General features: G+C 42.4%; 1 protein-coding gene across 5 annotated transcripts in view; it reads right to left on the bottom strand.

Moving 5' to 3' along the window:
- Positions 1–93: 93 nt before the first annotated feature.
- Positions 94–23721, bottom strand: part of LOC115105458 (dual specificity tyrosine-phosphorylation-regulated kinase 1A) — a 58275-nt gene continuing 34647 nt past the window's right edge. For 2 of the 5 annotated variants that reach the window (XM_029627539.2, XM_029627540.2), the window contains exons 2-12: positions 23583–23652; positions 12362–12558; positions 11486–11605; positions 10938–11126; positions 10422–10569; positions 8023–8309; positions 5378–5524; positions 4848–4988; positions 4399–4702; positions 3959–4083; positions 94–3745 (exon numbers count right to left, since the gene is read on the bottom strand). In XM_029627539.2, the coding sequence (XP_029483399.1) occupies positions 3143–3745; positions 3959–4083; positions 4399–4702; positions 4848–4988; positions 5378–5524; positions 8023–8309; positions 10422–10569; positions 10938–11126; positions 11486–11605; positions 12362–12558; positions 23583–23592 (2271 nt within the window). In that variant the 5' untranslated portion in view covers positions 23593–23652 and the 3' untranslated portion in view covers positions 94–3142. The remainder of the gene's footprint in view (positions 3746–3958; positions 4084–4398; positions 4703–4847; positions 4989–5377; positions 5525–8022; positions 8310–10421; positions 10570–10937; positions 11127–11485; positions 11606–12361; positions 12559–23582; positions 23653–23721) is intronic. The other 3 variants (XM_029627537.2, XM_029627541.2, XM_029627538.2) reach the window with 2 other exon arrangements.

Raw genomic sequence — 23721 nt, 5'->3', positions numbered from 1 at the left:
TAAAATGTGTGGGTTGGCATTCTAGACAGGTCTACTGTGATTGAATGTTAGTCCTGTTACCCAGTGAAAAGGAAATAAAAAGAACAGACTCAGTACAAGTTAATGAACTTTTTTATATCATACATACGACCGCTTGAATATAATACAAAGGGCTTGTCCATTTTGTATCTTTTTGTAACATCATATACACAGCAAGTATTGACTAGATCTTACAATCTGTGGACACAGGTACTTCCCCATGCCGTTTAATCTTAACAGTGCATGTCAGATGTCCTGTAACCAAACTATGTTGTCAATCACTCAAAATCAGACTGGGGGACAGAAAATAAAGGGTGGCAAGTAGGACAAAGCTTTTTATTTGAATGAAACAGGGAGCAGAGCAGAAATTATACTGAACACTTGGGAGTAAACGTTGGATGTTTGTTGACTGGTTATATGGTGACGATCATGGCTTTCACACACATGTATCAGTAGCCTGACTTCAAATGGACCCACGGTTGAAGCTTATGCCAATTTTAATGCAACTTAAATTAGTTCCTGTAATACTACGCACATCATTTCTTATGTATTTGTTATATATTAAAACACAGCTGTCATTCAGGTTCGTAGACATACACCCACACACTATACCCTGTCTATAATATTTAAGGTATGCATATCTATTGTCCTGTTTAAATTTAAACCCTACAAGTTTTGCATTTGTACTGGCATTGTCAACTACTTTGGCCTGGAAGCACTGTTACCCATTGACTAATATCACAGAATAACTTCCACTGCATGGTCTCCACATTGACTTAAATGTACTCAAAATACCATTAGGAAAAAAGTAGTGAGTTCTAAACTTCCTTTATTAAAAAAATATAAATATATACATAAATTCTATTTCAACTATTAAAATGGGGTTGAAAAGTAAACACCTGAAGCCTGTGTTGTCATGGACACCTTTCCTCTAGCTGTTGCCGCCCCGTTCCATTTGCAACTGGTACAAAACGTTGGCCAGTTCTCTCGTATCCTCTGGCATCACACGAGTAGACTGGAGTATGACGCTCCAGCAGACAGGGCTCACTTCTCACTCCATCCATCCCTACTAGTTTCCTTTTGGATTTAACACCCATGGTGAGAGCTTCAGTCAAACACGTGAATTTGAGCTAATTTAGAGCAGTACCCCATCTCCAAAACCATCTAAACATGTGGATGTGTACAGTGCCTCTGCTAGCTAGGTCAAATAGGGTTGCTTCAAAATTGAGGGGGGAAAAGCGGTACCATTTTAGCTACTACCGTGAAGACTGCCAAAAGTCATTTTAAGGCAGCTTTACCCAAATAGATAGGCATGTTTGAAACAGCCTCTAAATCCCAGGTCTCAAATTGAAGGATTAATGCAGTTATTAACATTTTTTCCCTCTCGACTCATGAATACGAGGACTTGCCTCGACTCATAGCCACCATACTGATACTCCGGAACCCGCAGAGTAGCAACCAGCGTTGGCATCTATTGTCCCTCAAGTCCTTGATAACAGGAAAAAAAGTTATACCAATGAGAGATTGTTTTTGTCTTTTTGTCTTTTTTTGAGAACCTTACAACCAATTCTGTCGAGGATACAGCTAACAGTAAATGTATTGAGTTCAACAACAGTTCCAGTTTTGCTAAAGCAATAGATACAGCCATTTTTACTGACATTTAAAAAAGGTCTTGATACACCTTGTGTCAAAGTGCAGAACTGCTACATTATTTGTTACAGACATCTATGTGCTATAAAAAACAGCTTTGGTACAATAAATTATCAAAAGGGAAAATAAATCTTTGTAAAATTCACAGCATAATTGTGAGACAAAAAAAAATCAGTCACATAAAATTCTGCATGTTTTCATTTTCAAGAAGAACCGAAGACATTTGTGCAGAAGCTCTGTTGGAGGAACCACATGCTGAAGAAACAAAGCAAAGAAAAGCAAGTAAAAAGCAGGAAGGGACACAGTCGTAGCTAATTCCATCCATCTTGCAAAAACACCACTGTGAACTTGCAAGGCCCTGCAATCACTGGGCCTTGCAAGTCATACATTTTAGTTAAAGGCCTCTTAAATTAGCATTCTCAAAAACACCTTTTCTTCCTATTTTAAATTTTTAAAGATTTTTTTGTTTTTATCCATACTTCAAAAATACAGGAAAGCTATTTTCTCATTTAAACGATAATGTCCAGCTTCTTTCACCCACCCTCATTTCAGAGTCAAAAAAATCATAAGGCCAAAGGGTTATCTCAAAAAACTGCTACTGCCCGGACATCTGTACTTTTGTTTTGGGCAGGACCGGCCCTGGCTACTGATCCCCAGTAGATCTCGTCAGTGTGGCCCTGTTCCAGGGACCTGGTCAGGGCCCACCTTCACTGCTCTGGGGCCTCCCAGCTCTCTGCTGCCCAGCTGCACATGTTGACCTCGGCTAGAGAGCGCCGGCCCACAGTACGCATCGGCACCCATCTCAAACAGAGAAAGAGTGACACGGACAAGCCCAGCGGGACGGAACCCCCCTGCATAATGCTTCATTCCTCTGCAACTCTACAGGTCTCACAACTCACAGGTGGAATTGCACAACAGAACAGAGAAATTCAAATGAGAACAAAAAGTACAAAAGAGAAAATAATTCTTGCCTAAGACAGGGGAAAAAAGGCAAATGTGTGGATAGGAGTTGCTGGAAGTGTTATGGTACTGTAGCAATTTCTTTACTAAATAGCCGTTGGCAAAAGAGGGCCACGTAATTTTCTAACCACACACTTCTAAGCTCTCAGCTGACAATAACAAGGAATAATGCAAACCATGCAGTCAAGTGAGAGGTGAATGTGAAATGTATGGGTGTTTCAGTACTGTTGTGAAGTATGCAATGCGAGACCGTTTGTAGTAAAAATCTGTAATTCCCTGTGAACACTGAAAATGGTCAATCCAAAAATCCCATTTGAAAACCAAAGTGAATAGAGAAACCCAAGTGTGGCATGGGGAAGAGTAGTTGGAGAGATGGTGGGCTCTGCACTGTGGTAGCGGTGATAATCGCCCCTCTAATTATAAGCAGCTTTTTGATCTCTATGCACTTTTTTGTTGAAAAAAACACCACCTAAAAAAATACAAATAGAAAAAAACAAAAACATTCTCAGTTTAGTCATGAACTGGCGACAGAACTCTGCTGTACACAGACTCCCGCCATGGGCGACTCCTCCCTGTCTATGCCCTGTCTCATGCCCATGGGGTAGGTGGGGTGGCCCGCCATTCCAGTCTCTTGTCTGGGGTTGGAGAAGGCACCCAGTCCCATGGTCATGCTCCCATTCCTACCAAAGTCCAAGGCTGCGTTGGTGGGGAGCGGGCGCAACTGGTAGGCCTGGTTGCCCTGGGCCCCGGTGGAGGAGGAAGATGTGGAGGAGGAGGAGGCGGAGGAAGACAGGGAGGTCATGGACATGTGGCCGTGCACCACCTCCATGGAGTTCTCCGTGGAGGCGCTGTTGGTGGGGGAGCGGTATAGGCGGGGCCGGGGCCGTGCTGGCAGGCCCTGCTGTCCATGAGGATGATGGTGTCCATGGTGATGGTGTCCGTGGTGATGGTGGTGATGGGTGGAGGAAATGTTGCCGGGGGCTAAAGGGTGGATGGCTTTGGGCGCCTGGGGAGGCACGTGGAAGGTGGTCTCCTGGACGGGATGGGTCTCCACCGTCACAGTCTGCACCCCTTCGCCACCAGCCCAGCCCACGGGGGGAGGGAACGGCTGCCTCGCCTAACGCACAACAACAACACAGTCAGTTTGAGTAACTAACAACTGATAAGAGGTCATTTAACTCTGTCTGAATAAACACACATATGTTATGAGAACCCAACACTTCCCCTGTGGCTATGGGACTCATCTAGCTCAAATGGTTGATGTAAAGGTTGTCAACCTGGGTTATAAGTTGGCCAGGAGCAATAGTGTGTGTGTGTTTGTGTGACTTGCCTGTGGGCAGAGATTTTCGCAGTCCATGACCTGCACGGAGGCGCTGAAGTGACCTCCGCTGTGCCGGAGCTGATGCGTGGGGTCCGAGCGAGCCCGCCCACTGGTGCTTGTGCCAGATGACCCTCCTGCAGGAAAGAGACAAACAGAAGCAGGTTGACATTCAATTTTAATGTTGAACTTTTGAGACAGTTCCATTCTGCCTGATGGCGCTGCACTACTGTACCTGAGCTGTTAGTTCATTGCTATCATTTCATCATGCCTGATCCAGGGTTTGAAATCCATTCCTGAGGGATTCCCAGTGTGCTGGGCTAGAACAAACAAAGTGAACACCCTGGGGTTCCCCCAGGATTGGACAGAGACACGGGTCTAACATCATGCTAAAGCTTCAACATGAACACCCACTTCTCCTAGCAGCGTCGCAGCTGCAGTGCTCTCCCTACCTGAGCTGGAGGAGGTGCTGGAGGTGGTTCCCGAGGACTGGGACTGCTCCAGCGCTGGGCTGGTGGACACACTGCTGCTCGTATTGGTCCCCTCATCAGCCGTCTTCTTGAAGAAGCTATGCTGCAGAGCGTAGTAGGGCTGGATGCGGCTCTTGGGGTCGTAGTCCAGCATCCGCAGGATTAGGTCCTTGAACTTCAAGTAGTCGGCTACAGCGTGGCCAGACTCGCCTGCCCGCCGCCCCCCAGGACCCCCCGCCTCCACACCCAGGATGCTGTGCAGCTTCCGCGTACCCGGCGGCTTATACTGCGCACACACACACACACACACACACACACACACACACACACACACACAGAGAGCAGAAACTTTAGGAGGATGCATACTATTGCAAAGAAGAGTTATGACATCACAACACAACATAATTGACAGAGTGATTTGTTGAACTCACCCTTTTGCCATCTTTGGTCTTCTTTGCGCCCCACGTACTGTCAGACATCTTCTCAAAGAACTTCCTGGCCTTGGGGGCCTGGTCCAATATGTAATTGGGAGGGACGCCCAGCACTTCCACTATTTTGTTCATTTGATCAATCTGAAAAATCAGGAAGACATAATTGAGAACATCTTAACCTCTTCGGGACTGTACTGGAATTTTAAATGGCCTGTTCCTCAGAGTTTAAAAACCTTGATCTTTTTTAAAATACACAAATATTGATAAAACATAGAAATAACATAACATTTTTCAAAACTAAAACAACTCAAATAGGTGAAAAGTTGAGTCATGTCTACTACTAAAAAGTTCAAAAGCATCACAGCTCCCTCTGTTGGTCATTATAAGGTTCTCACTCCCTATGCCTGCCATCTTCATGATGGCAAAAACTGAAAATCTCTCATGAGCACAATAATGTTGCAGGACAGCATAATCTGACAAGTTATATCATCCCAAATAATGACTGCATCATTTCATTCCATAAATCCTACCTCGTTGGCCCCACTAAAGAGGGGCTCTCCGGTGTGCATCTCCACCAGGATGCAGCCCAGGGACCACATGTCAATGGCCAGGTCGTAAGGCATGCCCAGCAACACCTCTGGGGATCGGTAGAACCGACTCTGGATGTACTGGTAGATCTGAGTGATAAGAAAGGGCTCACGGCTGTTAGGACATGGCATTTATGTTCTCCTTTTGTAGGAGGTCAACTATAAAGACAAACAGACGGCAGGTTTTCAGCAGAAATAAAGTTTGTTAGCTACAGTGGTTATTCCCTCAAGGTTAGAAGAGGATAACGGGTTGCTACAATTTGGTACTTATGTCATCATGTGTGTAGGGTAGGCCATGTAATGTGCAATCTTTTCCACACAAATATGAATGAAAAACATTTGTTAATTTTCTTTCCACATCATACTCTACCAATCCATCTATCCAATAATAAATTAATCCATTAAATACAGAATCCATAGTGGGTCACAACTAGTGATGCACCGACATTACATTTTTGGCAGATACCGATATATTCCTTGCCAAAAAAAAGACGATACCATTTTTTTTTAGCAGCCTTATAATTATAAGCATTCTAGTACAGTTAAATAGTTATAACACACACATGGACGCTGCGGTCTAAGGCACTGCATCTTAGTGCAAGTGGCGTCACTACAGGCCCTGGTTCGAATCCTGGCTGTATCACATTCGGCCGCGATTGGGGGTCCGATTAGGGCAACGCACAATTTGCCAGCGTCGTCCGGGGTAGGCCGTCATTGTAAATAAGAATTTGTTCTTAGCTGATTTGCCTAGTTAAATAAAGGTTAAACACACGTGTCAAATAAGCTTGATGACCAATCATGCGTTTATTAATTTTTTATGTAGTTATTAGACATTGATTACACTAATCACTCGTATTTTGTATGTCACACCGATTCATCGATACGTATGCTATGACGCTGGTAAAGTTGTCTCGCACAACTACAGTGCTGGTCATAAAAATAAGTTAGCTAGCTCATGGATGCAAACAATGCTCTTCCCCAAAAACATAGCAAAACGACAACCTGTTTCAGTAGCTATAGTTACCTAGCTATATAGTTAGCTAGCTGTCATCATCTAAAATAACCCTAATTTATAAGACGGTTCTTATTTGATTAATGGTGATCGGACCAATCTACAGTGGGGAGAACAAGTATTTGATACACTGCCGATTTTGCAGGTTTTCCTATTTACAAAGCATGTAGAGGTCTGTAATTTTTTATCATAGGTACACTTCAACTGTGAGAGACGGAATCTAAAACAAAAATCCAGAAAATCACATTGTATTATTTTTAGGTCATTCATTTGCATTTTATTGCATGACATAATTATTTGATCACCTACCAACCAGTACCAACCAGTAAGAATTCCGGCTCTCACAGACCTGTTAGTTTTTCTTTAAGAAGCCCTCCTGTTCTCCACTCATTACCTGTATTAACTGCACCTGTTTGAACTCGTTACCTGTATAAAAGACACCTGTCCACACACTCAATAAAACAGACTCCAACCTCTCCACAATGGCCAAGACCAAAGAGCTGTGTAAGGACATCAGAGGTAAAATTGTAGAACTGCTCTGTGACCTGGGTGTCACAGAGTAGACTGATACCCAATTTCATTGTTTCACATTCCAACCTTGTTTAACATTATCTAATCTAAATATGGCATGATTCCACCAATTGTAACCTTCTGCATTACTTTTAGATTTTGAAGGCAAACCACAAATTTCACTATTGTGCCTAATCCTTATTGTGGCTAGCTTCACAACACATAACACGGTCCGGTCGAGACTCACTAGCCAGATGAAGCTAGCTGGCTGCTTATAACGTTAGCTTTGGGTAGAAGCCCCAGAAGTTGCGCTCAAACAAATCATGCTTTATTAGCAATGCGGTATTGTAAACACATCGTTCATGGCCGGTGTTTGCTTGTTTACAGACTTTTTTGTACAGCTTTGACAGGGCTATTGATAGTAGTGGTGGCACTTCGCTTGCACCTGCATATTCAGAACACACAACATTCTATAATAGAACTGTTATTTGACGCGTCAAGTGTATATTTTTTCACACACAAAGACCCAAACGGCGTTCCATAGTATGCCTACTCCAGTAGGGCAACGTGTACCGGTGCTCAACCAGTCGGCGAAAGCCAACATCACCCATGACAGAAAACGGTTGATTGTCATGGGCAATGAACTCCATTATCTTGCCGTTAATGGATTTCCCCTTTGAGTTGTCTCAGTGAAATGTTCTTACTCTTTCAAATTACTTTTTGACTGCTCGATCCACACAGCATACATTGATTGTGGGCTAGGTTAGGAATGCTGTGTTGCACGTGTAGCGCGCAACATTTTACGTGGCGTCATTACGTCATGTACCTACGTTACACAGGTATGCACATCAGCTTTGACATCGGTTTTGCACATCGGGGTTAAACTAGACATCAGGCCGATACCCGATGTTGTCATTTTTAGCTAATATCGGACGATTCCGATATGTTCACCGATATATCGTACATCCCTAGTCACAACAGTTTGATCCAATACTTTTTCTATGGCCTGTCAGATCTAAAAATTCACCACATGAACCAAGAAAAAACAACATCCTCATTTACCCACCCTCTGTCCCAGCTGACAGGAGCTGCCAAAGTCCACGATCTTGATGGCACTCCTCTTGGGGTTGCACAATAGGATGTTCTCGGGCTTCAAGTCACAGTGGATGATGCTGAGCTCGGGGGTGGCCAGGAACAATAGAGCCGTGCACATCTGCTGGGCAAACTTCCTGGTCAGGTTGAGCGAGACGCCTCGGAAGTTGGTGTTCCGCAGCAGGTCGTACAGGTTGTAGGAGAGCATCTCAAACACCAAGCACAGGTGGCTCCGAAACATGAAGTGGCGCTTAAGGTGAACTGGAGGGAGAGGGAGAGAGAGAGGGAGAAGAAAGAGGAGATATGAGAGAGAAAAAGAGAGAAAGAGAGAAGAAAAAAAGACTAATGCGCATGTGTTGGTGAGGTGGATTTGCACGAAATACTAGTGATGTTAAACATACACAAGGCAATTGGATACTCTTGTCATTGACAGGCTAATGTCAATGGGCCTGTTTCCCAGACACAGATTAAGCCTCATCCTGGAGTAAAACACATTTTCAAATGGGGTGTCACCCCCAAAAAATGCCCCAATGTGTCTATCAAGTAGATTGCGCACTAACAACAAGATGCCTTGGGGTCTTTCTGGTATTTCTATGGTAAATACTCCATCACAAAGTTGAACAGAGGTCAAGTGTATGAACAGTGCATTTGTAAATTATTCAGACCCCTTGAGTTTTTCCACATTTTGTTATGTTATTCTTATTTCAAAATAGATTTAAGGATTTCTTCCCCTCAATCTACACACAAACTCCATAATGAAAAAGCAAAAACAGGTTTAAAACATTTTCTAGCGAATTTATTACAAATAAAAAACAGAAATACCTCATTTACATAAGTATTAAGACCCTTTGCTATTAGACTTGAAATTGATCTCAGGTGCATCCTGTTTCCATTGATAATCTTCGAGATGTTTCCACAACTTGGAGTCCACCTGTGGTAAATTCAATTGATTGGACATGATTTGGAAAGGTATACATACACCTGTCTAAATAAAGGCCCCATAGTTGACAGTGCATGTCAGAGCAAAAACCAAGCCACGAGGTCTAGGGAATTGTCAGTAGAGCGCCGAGACAGGATTGTATCGAGGCACAGATCTGGGGAAGGGTACCAAAACATTTCTGCAGCATTGAAGGCCCCCAAGAACACAGTGGCCTCCATCATTCTTAAATGGAAGAAGTTTGGAACCACAAAGACTCTTCCTAGAGCTGGCCACCCGGCCAAACTGAGCAATCGGGGGAGAAGAGCCTCGGCAGGGAGGTGACCAAGAACCGGATGGTCATGCTGACAGAGCTCCAGAGTTCCTCAGTGGAGATGGGAAAAACTTCCAGAAGGACAACCATCTCTGCAACACTCCACCAAATCAGGCCTTTATGGTAGAGTGGCCAGACGGAAGCCACTCCTCCGTAATAGGCACATGGCAGCTCGCTTGGAGTTTGCCAAAAGGCACCTAAAAGACTCTCAGACCATGAGAAACAAGATTCTCTGGTCTGATGAAACCAAGATTGAACTCTTTGGCCTGAATGCCAAGCGTCACGTCTGGAGGAAACCTGGCACCATCCCTACGGTGAAGTATGGTAGTGGCAGCATCATGCTGTCCGAATATTTTTCAGCGCCAAGGACTGGGAGACTAGTCATGCTCGAGGGAAAGATGAATGGAGCAAAGTACAGAGAGATCCTTGACGAAAACCTGCTCCAGAGCACTCAGGACCTAAGACTGGGGCGAAGATTCACCTTCCACAGGACATCAACCCTAAGCACACAGCAAAGACAACGCAGGAGTGGCTTCGGGACAAGTCTCTGAATGTCCTTGAGTGTCCCAGCCAGAGCCCGGACTTGAACCCGATCTAACATCTCTAGAGAGACCTGAAAATAGCTTTGCAGCGACGCTCCCCATCCAACCTGACAGAGATTGAGAGGATCTGCAGAGAAGAATGGGAGAAACTCCCCAAATACAGGTGTACCAAGCTTGTTGCGTCATACCCAAGAAGACTCGAGGCTGTAATCGCTGCCAAAGGTGTTTCAACAAAGTACTGAGTAAAGGGTCTGAATACTTAACTAAATGTGATATTTCCGTTTTTTTAATCAATTTGCAAAAATTTATAAAAAACTGTTTTTGCTTTGCCTTTATTGATATTGTGTGTAGATTGATGAGGGGGAAAAAACTTACATCCATTTTAGAATAAGGCTGTAACGTAACAAAATGTGGAAAAAGTCAAGGGGTCTGAATACTTTGGTAGCATCAGTGCTACCAATGTTTTATTTAGAGCCCTGACCACCTAATAAATATGATCTCTTAGCTGGAGGTAAATAATGCATGAACGAGAGAAGAGGGAGAGAGAAAGGTGTATAGAAAGAAGGGGAATCCGGCCTCACCTATGTAGTACTTCATCTCCGTGTCATGTTTGTTCATGAGCTCGAGGAGCCGCACTTCAATCTGGGCTTGATTTAGAAAAGCCTTCTTGTTCTTGATGATCTTAATTGCTACCCACTCCTGCTCAACACGGTCATATGCTTTTACAACCTGGAGAGAGAGGGAAGCCAAACACAAATCATCGTAAACACAATGAGCCGGGTGGAAATGCGTGCACTGAACACGGGGGGTGGGGTTCTGGTTTATCAAAGCCTCTTCAGTCTCTCTCACACACACACACACACACAGTAGAGGTATGGTTAAACACTCATGCATCGTTTTTTAAATCAAACATACGATTAAGCATTTCACTGTTATTTTACACCGGTTGTTTACGAAGCATGTATAAAATAAAATAAAATGTCAATGACCATGTCTAGCCCATTAAAGACCTGGTGTGGTGGTGGGTGAAACAATACCAGGTGAGCTTGGAAACTGCTCCACTGGTAGTTGACAATACATTTCATCATGAGACTCACCTGTCCAAATGAGCCTTTGCCTATCAAGGAGTCGATCTCGTAGCGGTCCATCCATTTCTCCCCGTTCTTGACGATGTAGTCGTAGTTATCGTCATCGTAGCCGTCGTTGAAGACCTTCCTCTCCTTTTTGTGACTGGAGTCGTCGCCCTGGCCCTGTTGGTGTCTCCGCTTCTTTTTTGCATAGTATACCTGCCGACAAAAAAAGTGTTCCTACTAGATTACACATCAGGTTGGTTGCTAAAAAGGTAGGCCCTAACCAACACTGTGCAGTACAAGTTGGAGATTGCATTGGATCTTGTAACTATTTCATTCAAATTTAAGTGGCTCAGTGCAGGCCTGATTCTACCTTATTCAGGCCTGCCAGTTGTGTTGTCCACGAAAATTTTATGAAATCACAACAATTCTGAGTAGTGATCCATCCTTTTGTGTAGGTGTATGTGTGTGTGTGTGTGTGTGTGCGCCCCCCCCCCCCGCCCCCCCCGGCCTTGAGCGACCAGAGTTCCAGGTACAGGTGTAGTGTGTGGCAGAGGGAGAGTGGTAGAACTTACCTCATTGATGCATTTGTAGGTTTTGATCAGGTCAATAGAGAGCTTCCTCAGGGGAGCCGAGGACGGGTCGCGAAAGCACTGGGGCATGCGCCTCTGTAACATGACAACATCAGGGGTCACCTTAAAACACAGACGCACCAAACACAGAGAACATCACCTTTTCAGAAACACAGACACACTCACCTTGTCTATCTCATCAAAACGATTCATTAGATCACCCGTCTTCAGCTACCTTCAAGTGCATCTGTTTTTATGTGGCAAATGTTGCTATTCATGTCATTTGTTCACCATACTGAAGTGGGAGGATTGACACACACATGGGGGAAATATACAGTAGGATTAAACTATCACGTAGGGAACTCAATGGAGTGGACCTACATTTGAGCTTTGAGGGCCTGATATCAGAGACCCACACACGTGGGCAGCAGCCACTGTACACCGAGGTCATGGGCGTGTTTGACAGCCCCCCCCCCCCCCCCCCCACAGCTTATTTTGGTAACTGTCGCCAGTAATAAAATCAAGTGGAAAATCACACTGTTTATTATTAGTCCACTGTCCTGGACACGCAGGCCGTGATGTTCCCTGTACAATAAGAATAACCCCTCACGCAGGGTCGGAATACATTTTGAGAAGTGCCCTTTGCTTAGGAACAGAAAGGCCAACCACAAGCGGTGTTGTGTAAGGCAGGCACAGGCCACAGGGCTTGGGGTTAGCACCACTTTGTGTGCGAGGGGATGTTTTTGGTCTGTGTGTGTGTATTTATGTCAATGTGTGTGAGTATGAGTGCATGCTTATGTGTGTGTGTGTGTCGGTATGATTGTGTGCATCAGTGTGCGTGTAATTGTACACGTGAATGACCGTGTGTTTTGTGTCTACCTGGCTGGTGATAGACTGCTGCGCCTGCTCGCTGTAGGGCAGAGCCGGCACAGACTCGTCAGTTGTCTGCGGGTGCCGCTCACTGTACTGCTGGTGTGAATGGGGCATGGGAGCAGCCATCTGAAGCCCAGCAGCGTGGAACGAAAACGAGGGGGCAAGCCGGACAGATGAAGGTTTGCATGCTGAAGTCTCTCCTCCTGAAAGAGAGGGATGACACCTTCTGATCAACACACATTCAATAGGTTCTCACAAGACCCCATTCTCAGTAATCTCATTGTGAACCCTTGCGACGTTGTTCCTTTAAATAAATAATACAACTTAAGAAATTATGTAATTGTGTTTGGAATAATCAGTGTTTGTATACTAGAGCAAGTATTTTTCCATCATTCTTTTACCAGTGATTATTCCATAGGCTACCATCAACAGACTTCCCATTTCTCAGAAAGTTGTAGCCATTTCGGAAGATATCATCCTACACGACCCAAAATGCATACATGAAAACAAGCATCACCATAAACCTACCGACAAGAAGAAAAAAACTACAAAAAGGACCATGGCAGGGAGATGATGTAATACCTGCACACTACTTCATCACATCCCTGCATGATGGCCAGAAAAAAAAGAATCCCTTGTTCACCAGATATTAAGTGAATAATTGATTGGGGAAACTATTACAAAAGCCCCAAAGCTGATTAAAGAAATTCTGTAGCAAAGTGCTCCAGGGCAAAAAAGTACAAAGTCCCAAATAGCTAACTGACAATTGCCAGTGCATTTAAAATGTCAATGAACTGTGAATGAATAATGGCACAGTTTTAGTTTTCTACGGCATCTTGAGTCTCATCTGGATTCATGGCATATGAGACCTTTGAAGGAAACGATATATTCCAGGAAATATTCTAAATATTGTAAAGATAGCTTTTGAAATTAAATCCTAAAATACCCAGACACCACACAAACTTCAAATCACAGTAAATGAACCCAAGTTGCTTTGTAAAGATAAACTGTGGCATTCTCTGTCCTGTTGTACGGAGAGTTGCTCCTTGGCCAGTGTCATGCAGGATGAAATCAGATCACAAAAAAGCAGCAGCACATGATGATGACGACAGAGTCTAATGTGTCCTACAGCACTGCGCGACTCTCTGGAGTCTTTGCTCCATCGCCCTCAGATCAGGTTCCATCCCAAACAGGAGGGACCCAGAGGACACAGCCCACACAGCCATGCTTTTGTCACAAGGTTGCTCTCACCAACACTCCAGATGGTCTCTCAAATAGCTGGAGAGATTTGCCAGCAAAAAGTCAATGAAATGATTAGCAGTCAGTTACACGGCGAAATTAAACATAGCTAGGGCTCATGTGGAAAGGTTTGTGCATTAAGCTTTTTTAGTCAGGGTTACCAGAGGGGGGAGGGGGGGTAACCTTTGATCATGCATGGTTAAATCAAAGAAGAGGGATGAGGGGAGCTGTGGAGGCTCTCAGTGAGTTGGACCCTCTCAGTCTGAGTCGTCTGCTGGCTAGTGACTCAGCATTAAGATGGGAGCATCAGCCGAACTCAGACCTGCCTGCCTTTTACCTACTCTTCCCCTCCACCACCTCATCACACTGAGGGCGGGGAAACCGCTGCGTCACCACACACACAACTCATTCCCAAAAGCTGCTCTGGCAGAGTAGCCGAGAGCGAGAGAGAGAGGCAAAAAGAGAGCACAATGAGATGCTGTCTGATGCTATAAACAGCAATCGGACATCACCTTTCCCCTTAAATCCCTGGGTAACGTCATCTTTCAACACATCACTCTGGATTATATTTTTCTAATCCCTACTGCTGCAATTACTGTTCAGTTTCCCTGTTGCTGTAGTCAAGGAACTTAAAGAACTGCCAAAATACTCAAAATGAAAGATTGAGGCAGCGTTTCAAAAAGTGAAAGCAGATTTAAAAAAGGTCATGCTTTTATCAAGTAGGCAATATTCTTTGACTAATGACTACAAAATCAAATCATATCTCACGCAATTAAGTAGCTTTCGAACAGAATAGTGCTTGGTGTGAACATTGCTTCATATTACCCCAACCATATTGTTAATGTTTTGTGTGTGTAGAGGGACCTTAAAAAGTATATAATTGAAGAGTACAATCAATGACTTAGTGTCAATGTGTTAGGGGTGGCCTAAAAACGGGAAGCTAGCGTCTATGCTAATGGTTAGCATTATCGCTAGTTAGCATTTTTCTATTTGCTTACACACAAAAAAGTTAACAATGTGGTTGGGGTAATATGAAGCAATGTTCACACCAAGCACTATTCTGTTGGAAAGCTACTTGATTTGTGTGAGGTGTAGAGGTTCAGAAAGCATATTGCACAAATACTCATGATAACGCTAAAATCATTATCGAACCGTAAATCCATCACTGTAATATCCCGAAAATATTTCACTTTGATTGACATGAACGGGCACCAAACTGCTGTAATACTAAACCGCTGCCTGCAAATCTACCATGAGAAGGTGGCGAGTCATGCAGATATTATGTAGCCTATGGTAGTGCGTATGGCCTAATACATCACCGGGCCAAGCTTCCTTCCATCCAGTACCTATTTTCTAGGCTGTGTCAGAGGAAGGCCCCAAAAAACTGTCGAAAGACTCCAGTCACCCAAGCAATAGACTGTTCTCTCTGCTACTGCACGGCAAGCGGTGCCTCAAATTTGTCGTTTTTGAAGTTCTTCTTGGTAAACCCGTCTCGCGTTGCAATTAATGCATACTTGTGAAATGGCTAGCTAGTTAGCAGTGGTGCGCGCTAATAGCGGTTCGGTGACGTCACTCGCTCTGGGACCTTGAAGTAGTGGTTCCCCTTGCTCTGCAAGGGCTGCGGCTTTTGTGGCGTGATAGGTAACGATGCTTCGTGAGTGACTGTGGTTGATGTGTGCAGAGGGTCCCTGGTTCGAGCCCAGGTTGGGGCGAGGAGAGGGAAGGAAGCTATACTGTTACATTCACATACAGGAAATGTGTGATTTTCCAAGTAGTGTTATTTAGCAGCCATTGAAGGCACAATCTGGGATACTTAATTTTGTGTAATGGTCATGTAAATTAACAACATATGCCCCCACACCACAACCTTAGTACAACTGTCTTACCTTATGATAACCCCCAAAAAAAATTGCATTACTGTTTATGCATTTGTTGGCATACACCTATAGCTTTCAAATATGCTTAAAACAATTGTGTCGATCTCTGGGACAGTGGCAGGGCTCTGCTACTGGGTTCACTAAGAAATATAGCTTTAAATACAGGCTTGAGTTACATTACACATATACACTGAGTATACAAAACATTAAGAACACAAGGTGTCAAAAGCGTTCCACAGGAATGGTGGCCCATGTTGACGCCAATGCTTCCCATGTTGACTCCAATGCTTCTCACAGTTCTCAAGTTGGCTGGATGTCCTTCTTGATACACACGGGAAACTGTTGAGCGTGAAAAACCCCTTAGCGTTGCGGTTCTTGACACAAACCAGTGCGCCTGGCACCTGCTACCATACCCCATTCAAAGGCACTTCAATCTTTTGTCTTACCCAGTCACCCTCTGAATAGCGCACACACACCATCCATGTCTCAGTTGTATCACGGCTTAAAAAAACCTTCTTTAACCGGTCTCCTCCCCTTCATCAACACAGATTAAAGTGGATTTAAGAAATTACATCAATAAGGGATCTTAGCTTTCACCTGGTCAGTCTCATGGAAACAGCAGGCGTTCATAATGTTTTGTACACTCAGTGTATATCACAAGGTTACATTTTTAATATGATCAAAGCCAGCTAAAAAGATGTGGCCTATTTTGTCATTAATTCAGATTACTTTTAAGGACTTCTGAGGTTCGGTAAATTCTCTTGGTAAATTATTGGTGCTTTGACTGAACACTTTTCCAAATGATGTCTACTGAAAGCATTCACACACAGTAAAATCTCATGTCTCATCACATGTAAAAAAAATAATTATATGGCATGTACACATGTATCTGGCAATCAAAAATGTAAAAGGAATAGGGTAAAAAATAAGTAGTTAAGACAGATATTAGCAAAGACATTCCAGTTGCATCAGTTGTTTTACTTGACTGATTCAACTCAGCAGTGAAAGCAAGCCTATAGCCCTGTAATCGAATCTTCTCAGTTCTATTTTGAAATCTCAGTCTGTCTGCATTGAGTGGGAATTCTGCAGATCATTAAGTACTCATTTATCAACGTCTCTCACCAGGCAACACAATGCAGCAGAATCACAGAGAGTAACCAGCCTTCTGAACCCCAGCAACAGTACCTAATTAGCATAGCCTACCACCAAGAAGAAACTGTGTGATTGGGCAAGCCGGAGAAAGCACAAGCCAATCAGAAGACAGTATGCAAATACCATACTTTTGTTGCTAGGGCAGAGCTCCGCTCTATTGTCCAATAGGAAAACAAGTAATAAACAAGAAATGGGAAAATCACTGTCAAATTTCCAGGCTTTTTTTTAACACATTATTTGCTGGATGAAATGAATGTAGCAGTTTAGAACCTGGAGCCAGAGTCTCCAAGAACAGAGCTCTAGCCAACGTCCAACCTAAGATAAGGGAGTGGAGCCGAGTACCACAACCGTGATGGGAAAGAGTGACATATTCTGAATCTTTTTTGCCTGATACTATGAACTTGGTAACCAGAATGAAATTATATTTAGAAAACAAAATCTTGAGTTAAGTTTATAATCCCAGAACACAATGTATTTGCTTCTGACAACACATCATGAATAACAGCATTAAAACATTTAATAATAAAAAGAGACAGTCATGGTGACTACACAGTTGAAATATTTCCTATTAACATTTAGTCTAAGCTATTGTTCCTTTTAATAGAGAATCAATATACACTACTGTATTTCTGGGGGAGAATTTTGGACAGCTTCAATACAATCTCAGCAAAATACATTAATGCACAATTTAAAGCTCGCTTGGTTGATTCTACTAGACAGCATGAGTATGCTGTTGGGAAATCCAACCAGGCTGAGGCAGCACATTCACGATTGCTTTTACAGTAAACTGGCATTCCAATTTTTTCTTGACAGGCAGGTGTAATCTAGAAAAAAAGCAGAAAAGGTCTTCTTCTCCATGTCTTCTTCTCCCTCAAAACTGGGCCGAAGTTCAGTGCCAACTAAAGTGGAGTTGAGCTATAGTCCACCAGAGGTCAATTGAAACTACAGCTACAGCAGTTTTAATTGATTCATCAATCACGGGAGGAGTTTCATAATTACACAAACAAACTTAGCCTAAGAGTCAAACCTGGTGTCTGTTCATCAATGAATTTATGTATTTATTTATTTGTACATTATTTACGCATTTCTGCCTTCAATATGATAATACATTTTTATCATTTTTTGTAGATACTTTTGTCCTAAGTGCCAGATCAATTCCCACTTTTTACACCAGGCCTGATGTCAGGGCTGGGACGATTCTGGAATTTTGGATAACGATTCATTGTTATGCAAATTGCACAGTTGTCATAATTGTAATTTTTACAAACAAAATAAATCAAGTGTAATGCATCTTTGAAAATTTGCTACGACATACAAAATGAATACAGCACCTCTTTGGTGACATCCACGTCACAAAAACGAATGGTTTTGACCACTTGGAACTTTTGGAAATGAAGCTTTTCCTCCCAACTGTGCCGTTCTGCTCGTAAAATGATTACCAATTTTACCTACTTCATGTAAAAACTAACTGCTATTCGGTAAACTGCTTGAATAAAAAGTTGAATTCTCCCTTCTCCTAAAATTAAGGTATTAAAGCGATGATAAATATTTTCGGGTTCGCGGTTATTGTCCATAATTCTTAGTTGCACGATTATCCAATAATTGTGCCAGCTCTACCCGGGGTTTGAAACAGCAACTTTTCCACTACTGGTCATCCTCTAACCTCTAGGCTATCTGCAGCCCCAAAAATAATGATGAGCAGTGCTGTTCTGTCACACCATTAGCTAATCAATGTCAAGGAGTAGTAAGCCTACTCAAATATGTTTCATTTACTCTGGCAAGACGGCATTGCAGAGCTCCTTATGTCGCTACAACTAACTAAAACAGTTAGACTTGAGGGCTCTATTTTTGGCTAGCGTTAAGGTAGCGCTATTGTGAAACACACATTAGTTGCCAATTTTGGATTGTAATACCTGGCGCTTTGGCATTTTCCAACCATTGCAGCATGGTTGGCATTTACCTGTAACATCAACTCAGTTGCGGTGAGGTGGGAGGAGTGGCAATATCTGAGGTGTGTCCTTAAAAACAAGGACATGTCTAAGTGACCTCAAATATTAGCGTGAACTAAGCTAGAAGAGGAAATCAATCTCCTAAAAAAGAAAACATGAATGTCCTTGAGTGGCCCAGTCCTTCAGACAAGGTGACTGAAAATGTTTGATGCAAGAAACCACTTTACAAAATAAAATGCTTTATTATTCCCATACCATTATTACACAGAATCAGACAAATTATGCTACCCTCTGCCTATTGGCTACTTAGTCTATTCAAGCCTGTCTCAAAATACAACATTGCCCATTTAAGAAAGAAAAAAGGCTCTTTACCGGATTGGCTTTTCAAAGATGTCTATAAAAGTAAACATTTTGTGGTCTTGTAGGAAGCAATCACTCCCATATGGCTGTCTACAAATTATCTATAACTGGGCTAATAACTCATTAACTAGCAAAGGATATGAACAAAACGTGCACACGTGGCTACATGCAGCTCTTTCTGTTGATCTCAAGACAAGCGTATCTACTCACGACCACAGCTGTAAACACAGTCCAGTTCATCCATATATGGCAATGGTCTATTGGAATATAGGCCTACTGTAGCTCTGATTGGTTATGCCCCACATGTCTGTGTAGAGTACAGGCTGAGTCATGCACAATAGAATCTTTCTCTGATACGTTCTGCCTACAACAATTTCTTGCATAGTTCCTTTTGTTTCTGTATGTTGCATTGAAAGTGGCTAATATTGCATTGATTCGATCACAATTTCCACAGAAAAGGGAAATGTTGATAGTGTTAACTAACAGGGAAAACGGTAGAAAGTTGAGTGACGTTCAATCTCATTCTCTGTGGGCTGATATTTCTTCTGCGCTCTGCACGGCAGTCCAGTCTCTGGGCTACTGCAGCTTAGAGGGAACATTGGTCCTCTCCGCATACCCATAACATGATGCAGCTACCACTATGCTTGAAAATATGGAGAGTCATACTCAGTAATGTGTTGTATTGGATGTGTCACAAACATAACACTTTGTATTCAGGACAAAAAGTTCATTGATTTGCCACATTTGTTTCTATATGACTTGACTGTGATTTGAATGACTACCTCATCTCTGTACCCCACACATAAAGATAGACATTTGTAAGGTCCCTCAGTTGAGCAGTGAATTTCAAATATATATCCAACTACAAAGACCAGTCAATGACACACAAAGATGGGCACCTATTGGTTGATGGGTAAAAAAGGCAGACACTGAATATCCCTTTGAGCATAGTGAAGTTATTAATAACACTTTAGATTGTGTATCAATACACCCAGTCACTACAAAGATACAGGTGTCCTTCCTAGGAAGGAAACCGCTCAGGAATTTCAATATGAGGCAAATGGTGACTTTAAAATAGTTTGAGTTTAACGGCTGTGATAAGATAAAACTGAGGATTAATCAACAACATTGTAGTTACTCCACAATGCAAAGCATGAAAAGGAGGAAGCCTGTACAGAATTAAAAAACTCCAAAACATGCATCCTGTTTGCAATAAGGCACTAAAATAAATTGACTTTATCCTGAAAAGCGGTATGTTTGAGGAAACATCACCGAGTACCACAATTCATATTTTCAAGCATGGTGGTGGCTCCATCACGTATTACAGGCAAGGACTAAGGAGTTTTTTTTATATATAAAAAGAAACTGAGTAGGTAGAGTGAAGCACAGGTCAAATCTGGTTCAGTCTCCTTTCCAACAGACAAAGGGACACAAATTCATCTTTCAGCAGGACAATAACATAAAACACAAGGCTAAATATACATTTTATTAATTTACAGCCTTATTCTAAAATTAATTAAATAGTTTTTTCCCCCTCATTGATCTACAGACAATAGCCCATAATGACAAAGCAAAAACAGGTTTTAAGAAATGTTTGCAAATGATTATATTTTTTTTTACTGAAATATTACATTTACATAAGTATTCAGACTAGAGATCGGCCGATTATGATTTTTCAACGCCACACCGATTGGAGGACCAAAAAAAAGCAGATACCGATTAATGAGACGATTTATATATATATTTGTAATAATGACAATAATACTGAATGAACACTTATTTTAACTTAATACATCAATTAAATCTATTTAGTCTCAAATAAATAATGAAACATGTTCAATTTGGTTTAAATAATGCAAAAACAAAGTGTTGGAGAAGAAAGTAAAAGTGCAATATTTGCCATGTAAAAAAGCTAATGTTTAAGTTCCTTGCTCAGAACATGAGAACATATGAAAGCTGGTGGTTCCTTTTAACATGAGTCTTCAATATTCCCAGGTAGGAAGTGAATGAATGCTTACGAGCCGCTGCTGCCTACCACTGCTCAGTCAGACTGCTCTATCAAATCCTAGAATTATAATATAACACAAAGAAATACGAGCCTTAGGTCATTAATATGATAAAATCCGGAAACTATCATTTCAAAAACAAACGTTTATTCTTTCAGTGAAATACGGAACAGTTCCGTATTTTATCTAACGGGTGGCATCCCTAAGTCTATATATTGCTGTTACATTGCACAACCTTCAACATTATGTCATAATTATGTACAATTCCGGCAAATGAATTACTGTCTTTGTTAGGAAGAAATGGTCTTCACACCATTCGTTACGAGCCAGGCAGCCCAAAGTGCTGCATATACCCTGACTGCTTGCACAGAACGCAAGAGAAGTGACACAATTTCCCTAGTAAAAATAAATTAATCTTAGCAGGCTATATTAACTAAATATGCAGGTGTAAAATATATACATGTGTATTGATTTTAAGAAAGGCATTGATGTTTATGGTTAGGTACACATTGGGGCAATGACCGTGCTTTTTTCGCGAGTGCGCTTGTTAAATCGTCAACCATTTGGCAAAGTAGGCTTTGATTCGATGATAAATTAACAGGTACCGCATCGATTATATGCAACGCAGGACAAGCTAGATAAACTAGTAATATCATCAACCATGATAGTTAACTAGTGATTATGTTAATATTTATTGTTTTTTTTATTCGATAAGTTTAATGTTAGCTAGCAACTTACCTTGGCTCCTTGCTGCACTCACGTAAAAGGTAGCCAGCCTGCCACGCAGTCTCCTCGTGGAGTGCAATGTAATCGGTGTCCATAAATGCAGATTACCGATTGTTATAAAAACTTGAAATCGGCCATAATTAATCGGCCATTCCGATTAATCGGCCGACCTCTAATTCAGACCCTTAACTCAGTACTTACATTTTTTTTTTTTTTTTTTTTATCACCTTTGGCAGCAATTACAGCCTCTAGTCTTCTTGGGTATGACGCTACAAGTTTGGAACGCCTGTATTTGGGGAGTTACTCACATTCTTCTCTGCAGATCCTCTCAAGCTTTGTTAGGTTGGATGAGAAGCACAGCAATTTTCAGGTCTCTCCAGAGATGTTCGATCGGGTTCAAGTCAGGACTCTGGCTGGGCCACTCAAGGACATTCAGAAACTTGCCCTGAAGCCACTCCTGCTTGGTCCTGGCTGTGTGCTTAGGGTCATTGTACTGTTGGAAGGTAAACCTTCGCCCTAGTCTGAGGTCCAGAGCGGTCAGGAGCAGGTTTTCATCAAGGATCTCTCTGTACTTTGCTCCATTCATCTTTCCCTCAATCCTGGCTAGTCTCCCAGTCCCTGCCTCTGAAAAACAAACCCACAGCATGATGCTAACACCACCATGATTCAGCGTAGGGATGGTGCCAGGTTTCCTTGTTTCTCATGGTCTGAGAGTCCTTTAGGTGCCTTTCGGCAAAATCCAAGCGGGCTGTCATGCGCCTTTTACAGAGGAGTGGCTTCTGTCTGGCCACTCTACCATAAAGGCCTGATTGGTGGAGTGCTGCAGAGATGGTTGTCCTTCTGGAAGATTCTCCCAGAGGTACTCTGGAGTCATGTCAGTGATAATTGTATTCTTGGTCACCTCCACCACCTGACCAAGGCCCTTCTCCTCTGATTGTTCAGTTTGGCCTGGCGGCCAGCTCTAAGAAGAGTCTTGGTGTTTCCAAACTTCTTTCATTTAATAATGGAGGACGCTGTGTTCTAGGGGACTTTCAATGATGGAAAAAAAAAAAAATGGTACACTTCCCCAGATCTGTGCCTTGACACAATCCTGTCTCGGAGCTCTACGGACAATTCCTTAGACCTCATGGCTTGTTTTTTTGCGCTGACATGCACTGTCAACTGTGAAACTTTATATAGACAGGGGTCTGTCTTTCAAATCATGTCCAATCAATTGAATTTAACACAGGTGGACTCCAAGTTGAAGAAACATCTCAAGTTGTAGAAACAAAAATGATCAATGGAAACAGGATGTACTGGAGCTCAATTTCAACTCTCATAGCAAAGGGTCTGAATACTTATGTAAATACAGTATTTGTTTTATTTTTTATTATAAATTTGCACACAAAAAATCATTTTGTCATTATAGGGTATTGTGTATATGAGGAATTTGTATTTATTTAATCAATTTTAGAATAAGGCTGTAACGTAACAAAATGTGGAAAAGGGGAAGGGGTCTGAATACTTTCTAATGAACGTTACGTTGGAGTTGCTTACCAAGACGATATTGAATGTTCCTGAGTGGCCGAGTTACAGTTGACTTAAATTGGCTTGAAAATCTATGGCAAGATTTTCACTCCCGCCAGATTGTTCCAGTCAGTCCTGGGATTCAAACCGGCAACCCTCTCATTACTGGCCTGCCTCTCTAACCCCGTGGCTACCTCCACCCCCATATGAAGCCTAGGTAAGGATTTATCTGAGGCATGTAAGCCTATTAATGTAATCAGTATTAGCCTGCTATGACATTTTTAAGGTACTGCACACCAGTGATGTAAAGAAGGCATGAAACATATGTCCATAAGTCACAGACAGTATTTCCCTACATTTAACCAAAAAAAAGTGAGAGAAAGGAAGAGAAAGCGAGAGATCAGCAGCTAACCTGTATGCATTGTCTCCTGGTAACTCTCATATCATCCTGGCAGGAGAGTCCAGCAGCACACCACAGCTCACTGGAGAAAGACAAACAATTAACTATATTAGCCTTAGTGTATTTGTGCTTGCAAGGCTATTTCCTGTTA

The sequence above is a fragment of the Oncorhynchus nerka genome, linkage group LG22, assembly GCF_034236695.1.
Source record: "Oncorhynchus nerka isolate Pitt River linkage group LG22, Oner_Uvic_2.0, whole genome shotgun sequence".
Classification (NCBI taxonomy): domain Eukaryota; kingdom Metazoa; phylum Chordata; class Actinopteri; order Salmoniformes; family Salmonidae; genus Oncorhynchus; species Oncorhynchus nerka.
The sequence above is the reverse complement of the archived record's forward strand: the minus strand, read 5'-3'. Positions and strand labels throughout refer to the sequence as shown.